This window comes from Macrotis lagotis, chromosome X (genome assembly GCF_037893015.1).
Source record: "Macrotis lagotis isolate mMagLag1 chromosome X, bilby.v1.9.chrom.fasta, whole genome shotgun sequence".
Classification (NCBI taxonomy): Eukaryota; Metazoa; Chordata; class Mammalia; order Peramelemorphia; family Peramelidae; genus Macrotis; species Macrotis lagotis.
Window position 1 is genome coordinate 291,387,344 of NC_133666.1, and position 9,151 is coordinate 291,396,494.

The window sequence follows — 9,151 nt, forward strand, 5'->3', positions numbered from 1 at the left end:
TGATGTCCGACAATGATGCCATGATATGCAATGAATTTGATTTGAGTGAAGAGGTGCTGTGCAATGTCACCATCCTTATTTTCTCCTCCATAGCCATTTGGTCCAGTGGCCAGATATGATCACTATGACTAGAGAGGGCCCTGCATGCAAGGCAATTGAGATTAAATGACTTGTCCAGGGCAACACAGTAAGAGTCAAGTGTCTGAGGTTGGATTTGAACTCAGGTCCTCCTAATGCCAATGGTAGTGCTCTATCCACTTCACTACCTAGATGTCTCTGGTGTGTAGTCAATACAGAGGTATGAAGATGGGAGACATGTTGAAGTTTAGGATGAGAGGATGTGAATGCTTCATTAATGAAAGGGATGGTCATAATGAGATTACCTAATTCACTGAGAGTGGATTGAAGGAAAGAATAGATTGAATGTTCCATCCAGTAGCTCTTAAATTTATCTTATTTGCTTTGTACAACAAATTATGCAGTTACATGTGGATTGCTTAAAAATATAAAAAATAGTCAAATAAAGTTGATCTGACTAATTCTTTTATTCTTTATATATTCCTTGATCTAGGGGGAAGGTAACAGTCAATTGAGATGTCCATAATCTTAATATTTTAGAGAGATAATGCAATTTTTATTTCTCCTAGAGTAAATTTTGAATCATTTCTACTAAAGACAGCTATATGACTCAGTGGCAAGGCACTGGCCCTGAAGTCAAAAAGAGTGGAATTCAAATTTGGTCTTACACACTAGACGAATAACTGAGCAAGTCTCTTAACCTCTTTTTGGTTTAATTCACTGGAGAAGGGAAAATCAAACTATTCCACTATCTTTACCAAGTAAAACCCAGGGACATGGTCATGACTGAAAGACTAAACAACAATAAGTAAGAATGAACAAAGATGCTTAGCTAAAGCGGGGGCGGGGTTCTCTTTAAAAAAGCATTGGAAGAATATGGAGAAAACTCTTGAATGATGGATGAAGATCACCAACTGAAAGGGGAATTCTATATTAAATTTCTCCATTATAAAGATAAAGTGAAACTCTGCTTCCTCTAGGCTTGCTGAAGACAATTCATAAGTCAGTAGGGCTAACTGATTATGAAAGTGCCTCAAATGTTAAGTGGGATATTGCCAAACAATATAGTTATAGCCAGACAGCTGGTTGGCACAATGGATGCATTTTGGACCTGAAGTCAAGAAGATTAAGATCAGGGTGGCTAGGTGGCGCAGCAGATAGCACCTTGGAGTCAGGAGTACCTGAGTTCAAATCTGACCTCAGACACTTAATAATTACCTAGCTGTGTAGCCTTGGGCAAGCCACTTAACCCCATTGCCTTGAAAAATCTAAAAAAAAAAAGATTAAGATCAAATTCAGCCTCAGACAGTTACTAATTGTATGACCCTGGACAAGTGATTTAATCATGTTTGCCTCAATCTCCTCATCTGTAAAATGAACTGGAGAAGAAAATGGCAAACCACTCCAGCATTTCTATTAAAAACAGAAACAAAAAACGGGATCATGAAGAGTCAGACATTTGAAATGACTGAATGATAGGTAAACCCCGCCTCTGTCATAAAAAGAAGAACTAAATCAAGTGTAAAGAAAGAAAAGACTTCTTTTTCTTGGTTTTTACAAGTCAATGGGGTTAAGTGACTTGTCCAAAGTCACACAGATAATTAATTATTTTTTTATTTATTTAAGGCAATGGGTTAAGTGACTTGCCCAAGATTACAGAGCTAGGTAATTATCAAGTGTCTGAGGTCACATTTGAACTCAGATCTTCCTGACTCTAGGAACAGTGCTTTATCCACTGTGCCACCTAGCTGCCCATTAAGAGGCTTTTAAAAAGATTTGAGGAGAGTATGATACTAATTGAATGCAGTCTTTTCTTTAATTTACATAATATCTATCAAGCCTAATTCATTCATGCTTTCAACATATATTTATAGAGTACACTATATTGATAAAATTGTGTTAGACACTATGGGAAAAGCAAAGTAGGTTAATATATAGAATCTATCTTTAATGGGTTCACAACATTAAAAAAATCAATTAAACAGTGTAAGAACTAGGTGACTGTGGAAAAAAGTAATTGTAACTATATTGCTAAAAGGGTCTTGGAGTTATCTCATTCTAACCCTATATATTACCAATGGGGAAATTAAGATTGAGAGAAAACAAATTACTTGTCCAATGTCAAAATAGCCCACAAATATCAGAGCCAGAATTCAAATTCTAACCTTCTGATTCCCAGTCCAGGTTGACTCCCAATAACTCTCAGTTTGTCTGTACTGAAGAATAGGAGTAATAATACTTGAAAGTCAGAGTAGGTATGAATACCCAAGAAATAATACAGCCCAGATTCTACATTTGGAATATTAAAAAAAAATTGAGTCCTAGAGAGCTACCTATAAAAGAATGGGAAGAACAGTCAGGGGACTATAGCCTGCATTTTATTCAATTCCATTTAACTATACTTGGTAATTTGTATACTTGGAATACAAGTAAGTCATCTAGAGATTATGACCTGAAATAAAAAGATGGGGTAAAAGATAGAAAGGAAGGACAGATGTGGACATTTACAGAACAATTATTGACTAACCAACTGATGCATTTTTTTTTTGTAGAAGCCCTTTATTAGCAGAATTGCATCTTCAGAAAATTATGAAGCCATTCACCTGGACCAGGTCTAGTTCCTAACAAAAAGGTTGGTCTTTCCCAAACACACAAATAACCGACAACTTTTAAGAAAGTTGCCAACACTTAATTTACCACCTCCCAACAAGGACCGAAGACGGCTTATTGTGTGAAATAAGCAGGGGGTCAAACAGGCTACTTCTCTGACTGTGAGTTAGAGAAATGAACGGTCAGCTGTGCGTAATCTGGCTGAGACAGCTCCGGATTAGCAGCACTGGAGGCTTCTGCTGAAGGCTTGCAAATCTTAGATCTCCACAACAACCCTGTGAGGTAGTTGCTCTCTTCTAACTCCTTAGAACACAAAACAAAACACAGAGAGGTTATTGTGAAGGCTTGTTTGAGGCAGGGCTTGAGCTTGGTTTTTCTTGACAGGAATAACTTGTTGCGGGATGATCTCTGCCTCTTAAGCATAACCTCAAACAGACAAATGCCACACAGAGATGGAGAGAACAGTAATTTAAACTATATCACAACACACAGTTTACCGAACGAATGGATGCAAGAGATGAAGACATTCAAGGGCAAGACAAGTCGAATACTTTGCTGGGGGTTTTCTTTGACGTCTGCACTTTGGCAGACAGGTTTCCAAAATGGGAGGGGCAGCAGTAGTAATTACTTCTTATTGGGGGCAATGAGGCGATTTAAGTGATGGATGGATGGATGGATGGATGAATGAATGAATGGGTGGATGGATGGATGCAATGGTAGGGAGGGGGAGGTGGTCTTGGTGTAGAATGTCTTTCATTTCCCTGGCCATTCTTTATAACCCGAGCTTGGTCCTTCTCCAGTGTCTCCTCTTTGAGTTGTACCTGATCTTATTGCCAGTTTTCATCCGAATCCACTGGGGAATGGGACGATTCTGCTTCTGTTTCTTGGCCAGGAACCTCTTGATTCTGAGTGTTTTATGAGAGGACATGATGATGAGATGACAGCCGAGCTTCTACCACGATGGCTGGACGGGCGAAAAAAGGCCAACTGATGCAATTTTAATAAATTTCCCACTACTGTGCAAATTGAAAAAGCTTAAGAGAGCCAAGTCCCATCAAGAAATGAGGCTACTTTCAGAAAGAAAAATCCAGGAAGTCAAAAGAAAAATCTGGGAGATTATTTTTAGTATTCTAAATAACTAGAATCAGTACTTCCCATGTTCATGATGATGATGATGATGATGATGATGATAACAATTAGATGATAATTTAATGTTTACAAATTTCTTTACATGCATTTTGACTGGTTTATCTTCCAAATAATCCATCAAGGTAGGTGTTATTATCATCCCCAATTAATTATAAAGAAATGGGGTGAGGGAATACATGCCTAGTATACAGTTAGTAAGAGTCTGGGGTAGAATTTGAATCTAGCTTCCTGAAATTAAATCTACCAGTGACTTTGGATGTTGATTCTCTGTCTCTACCCCTGTCTCCCATATCCTTTGGGATATCTTCAAATTCATTGACCTTACAATTCATTGATTGCTTTCACTCTAATGCTATTTTTCACCCATTTCTTTCAGTCATTCCAAGATTTTGCAAGGATTACTGGGAATTTGGTAGTCTGAGAAATTTCATAGAATGAAATTTTCCCACCCTAACAAGTAATAAATTACATTGTCTCTGAATCACAAAAAAAGAGGTAAGGATCCTGTCACAGGTTTCCCACAGGAAAAGAAAAAGATAAAGAAAAATTCATTGTCTTCCCTCACTCTCCCCTTTCACAGTCCACTCCTGCCTGCTAAACTTTCAGACATTATGCTTTTGAAGCTAATCCCTTTGCAGTTTCTAGGAAGAGAGGGTTTCTTCTCCCAGGATGGGTAGAGACCCTGTTATGCTAGAATGATCCCAAAGTCTCTTACCTCTTTCCTTTGCTCTCATAGCCCTAGTCCTGGGTAAGGTGCAATCTTTAGTATCCAAACTTTGGAGTTAAACTTGTGTTACTCTCATCTAACCAGGTTTAATCCTGAGAAGGATAAAAGAGTATAGTTGTGGAGGATTATGGTATCTAGAACATCCCCAAAAGTGAGGGAAACCAGATAAGCACTGCTAATAAAAATGAACATTACACAAGAAGAAACTGGTACACAAGAGATGGATAGATAGAGAAGTTAGCCAAATGGAAAATCTTCTTGGAGTATCATGTTTATCAATTGCTGGGGGACCCCAATATAGCCAACCAAGAAAGGCTAGTCAATGAAATGAAAAAAGCCAGTTTCAGAAAAGATAGTGTAACACAGAAGTGTGTGACTGCTAAAGGTCATAATAGTGACCAACTGGAGTCTTTCTGCAGCAGTATCCCAACTTCTGACTCTGAGAACAACAAATATTGCCCACTTCTGAGGGTGTGAAAGGAATGAGAACAGACATCAAAAGCCAGGTCTTCTAAAGAAAAAGAACTGGCAGCAAAGACACCATAGAAATCAGTGGAGTGTCTAATTAAAACAGACAAAAGCTGATTGTGGAAGAGAAAAGAGCATACAAAGAACAGATTCATCTCCCTGGACAAGTATTTTGCAACAAAGGAAATAGTCAAGACTTCCTGGGGAAGATGAACTCAAAACCAGTTTTGAAAGGTCTCTTGAAATGACAAAGAAATAAGTGTAAGAACTTTCTGAGAAACCAAATAAGGGAAGATAACAAAGAAATAAGGGTAATTAAGGGAAAAAATTGGTGAGTCTAAACAAAGACTAGAGAAGTCAGAACAAAAGAACAGAAACATTCTCCAAGGTTAGTGAATGTTCAAAAAAAAGGGAAAATTGACAGAATTAGAATAAAAAACTGAAGAAACATAAAGAAAAATAATATAACATAAATATAGGATTCTGCCATCACTCAGAACCACTTTACAAACATAATCTTGAACTCTAAAGATCCCTCTCTGACTATAACTTCCACCTGTCACACTTCCTCATTCTTATTGAACTTATTTTCATCCTCATTCAACCCCTACTCAACCTTGATAACCTACCATCCATCATTCCTCTCCTGACCTGTCCCCAAAATTGTTTATATTAAATTAATTTTGCATATATATATAGTGCATTTACTTATTTATTCACTTGGCATTTATCTCTTAGAAGAAAGCTTCCTTGAAGGCATGAACTCTTTTCTTAAAAATTTAATTCTCTAGCTCTTGGCACTTGATAAATGTTTAATAAGTATTTGAGAATCCTCTATTCCAGTGGTTTCCAAACTTTTAAGTCTGTTTTTATATGCTTTTATATTCTTGAAAATTGAGGATTGCAAGAGTTTTTGTTTATGTGGTTATAGTTACCTATATATATGTGGTTATAGTAACCAATAGTTATTGTATTATAACATTTATGCATTCTTTAAAATATTTATTTATTGACTTGTTTAAAAATTATATTAAACATAATTCATGTTCAGAAGAGTAAATATTTTTCTTCTTTTCACCTTATTTTATTTTTTCCCTAATTATATATAAAAACAAATTTTAATATTCAATTTTTAAACTTTGAGTTACAAATTCTCTCCCTTCTTCCCACCCTACTTCCCCTCATTAATAAAGCAAGTTATTTGATATAGGTTAAAAATCTGTAGTCAGGCAAAACATTACCATAATAGTCACATTGTGAAGGTAAACATAACCCCCTCCCTACAAAAAATAGAAACCTCAAGAAAAATAAAGTAAAAAAATGTATGCATCACTCTGTATTCAGACATCATCAGCTCTGTCTTTGGGGATACATAGTATTCCTTATCGTAAGTCCTTCAGAGTTATCTTGGATCACATAATTGCTGAGAAAAGTCATTCACAGCTGAACATCCTGCAATATTGCTGTTACTTTCTATATAGAACATTTTCCATTGCATCTACTCATGTAAGTCTGTCCAGATTTTACTTTGAGCATTCTGTTCATTATTTCTTATAGCAGAATAGTAAATCATCATCATCCAATGTTCAACCATTCCCCAGCTGATGGGCATACCCCCAATTTCTAGTTCCTTACCACAAGAAAAGAACTGCTATAAATATCCTTAAAGGTCCCTTTCCTTTCTGGTTTTTTAATCTCTTCTGGACTATAAACCTGGTAGATCTATATTGCTAAGATGAAAGGATTTAATAACCCTTTGTACATAGTTCCAAATTGCTCTACAGAATTGTTGAATCATTTCACAACTAATCCAAGAGCACCTACATGTCTCATTTTCCCTACATTTCCTCCAATATTTGTAATTTTCTCTTTCTGTCCAATCCAATAGGTATAAGGTAGTACCTTTGAATTGTTCTAATTTCTATTTCTCTAATCAATAGTGAGTTATGACATTTTTAATATGGCCATAGATGGCATTGATAACCTCATCTGAAAACTGTTCATATCTTTTAATCATTTATCAATTTAACTCACTTCTCTATGTATGAGAAATGGGTCTTTATCAGAGAAATTTGTTTCAGTATTTTTTCCTGAAGTTACTCTTGCTAACTCTATCTCCCTCCATTCTATTCCCCCACCCCCATTTTGTCTATTCTCTTTTTTCTTTCAATCTGTCCCTCACATTGAAAGTGTTTTGCATCTGACTACTCTCTCTCACAATCTACCCTCCCTTTTATCATCTTTCCCCCCTTTTCTCCCATCCTCTTCCCCGCCTACTTTCCTCTAAGGTAGATTTCTACACCCAATTGAATGTGTATGTTGTTCACTCTCTGAACCATTTTGATGACAGTATGGCTCATTCATTGCCCCTCAACCCCACCCCCTCCACTACACTACAAAAGCTTTTTCTTACCTCTTTTATGTGAAATAACTTACCTCATTCCTCTCCCTTTCTCTTTCCCACAGTACATTTCTCTCTCAACCCTTAACTCCATTTTTAAAATATCTTATCCCTTCATATTCAACTTCCATCTGTGCCTTGTCTATATATGCTCCTTCTAACTGCTCTAATAAATGAAAAAGTTCATAAGAGTTATCAGTATCATATTCCCATGCAGGAATATAAGTATATTCTTTGTCAAGGGGGAGGGGGAAGATGGCTATTCAATGTTCAGTTTTGCTGGGTAGTTGATTCTTGGTTGTAATCCAAGTTCTTTTGCTTTCTGGAATATCATCTTCCAAACCCTATGATCCTTTAATGTAGTTATACTGACTGGGACTCCTTGATAATTGAACTGTTTGTTTCTGGTTACTTGCAATATTTTCTCCTTGACCTGGGATTTCTGAAAAATTATATATCCCAGATCTATTTTCCAGGTCTGTTATTTTTCCGGTGAGATTTTACATTTCCTTCTAGTATTTCATTCTTTTGTTTTTATTTTTATTGTTTCTTGATTTCTCACAAAGTCATCAGCTTCCTTTCTCAATTCTATATTTTAAGGAATTATTTTCTTCATTGAGCTTTTGCAATGCCTTTTCCATTTAGCCACTTATGTTTCTTAAATATTCTCCTCCTTGTTGGCTTTTTCAATCTCTTTTTCCATTTGGTTCAGTCTGGTTTTTAGGTTGTTATTTTCTTTAGCATTTTTTTTTGTGTTTCCTTCAGAGAGTTGCTGACTTCGTTTACACAATTTTCCCACATCACTGTCATTTCTCTTCCCTTACTTGATTTTCAAAATACTTTTTTTAGCTCTTCCATGACCTGAGACAAATTCATATTTTTCTTGGGAGTCTTTGATTTTGTTATCTTCTGAATGTATATTTTGATCTTCCTCATAACCATAGTAACTGCCTAGGGTCAGATTTTTTCCCCTTCTGTTGTTTGCTTATTCCCCTAGTCTCTGACTTGATTTTTTAATTCTTTGTTAAGGTGGCTTTCTGCTTGCAAGGTGGAGGGTGCACTGTCCCAAACTTAATTTTGCAGCTATTTTCTGAAATACTTCTAGGGATCTGAAAGTTTTCAATTCTTCCAAGGTCTTGTAATCTAAAAATGAGGCTTGTACCACTCACCTGTCCTATATTCTGGTCTGTCAATGACCACAAGCACTCTCTTCTGCCCTGAAACTGTGAGGAAGATAGGAATCCACTGAAGCAGTAAACTCTGCAGTGCTTCTGCTCCTTTTCTGGGACTAGGAACCAAGATTGCAACCAGATCTGAGTATGGGCAAAGCAAAAGAGTCCTCAGTGATAATCAAGAGACCTTTGCAATCTCCTTCTGATCCCTTTATCATCTGTGGACTGATAGTTCCAGAAATAGCTGCCTTTACATATTTATTGATTCCCAGGCCTGGTCCTGGTGTGCTGGAGTCAGGTCTGTGGTGCTCTGGCCTGTGCTGGACCATGCTCTATTCTCAACTGAGTAAAGCAGACTTTGCCTACTGATCTTCCAAGTAGTCTTTGGCAATCTCTGAACTGAGAGGTCTGGAAACTGCCATTGCTGCCACTGATCCAGTCACCCTGAGGTCTGCTCCTGGATTGCTGGGGTCATTTCATTACAGGCACAGCCCCTTGTTGCTCTGTGCTCCTCTCTCACCCTAGTGTACTAGACTTTCCCTATGA

The 9,151-nt window shown here is 36.9% G+C and overlaps 1 protein-coding gene across 1 annotated transcript; it reads right to left on the reverse strand.

Annotated features, from left to right (window-relative positions):
• Positions 1-3,008: 3,008 nt before the first annotated feature.
• On the reverse strand, positions 3,009-3,646 carry LOC141499803 (large ribosomal subunit protein eL39-like). Its single transcript, XM_074202550.1, has one exon. It carries the CDS (start codon positions 3,614-3,616, stop codon positions 3,461-3,463), a length of 156 nt encoding a protein of 51 aa, XP_074058651.1. The 5' UTR covers positions 3,617-3,646; the 3' UTR covers positions 3,009-3,460.
• Between the last annotated feature and the right edge of the window lie 5,505 nt (positions 3,647-9,151).

Excerpts from the sequence above, each read along its gene's own strand:
- LOC141499803 (XM_074202550.1), bottom strand. The coding sequence starts at position 3,616 with ATGTCCTCTCATAAAACACTCAGAATCAAGAGGTTCCTGGCCAAGAAA.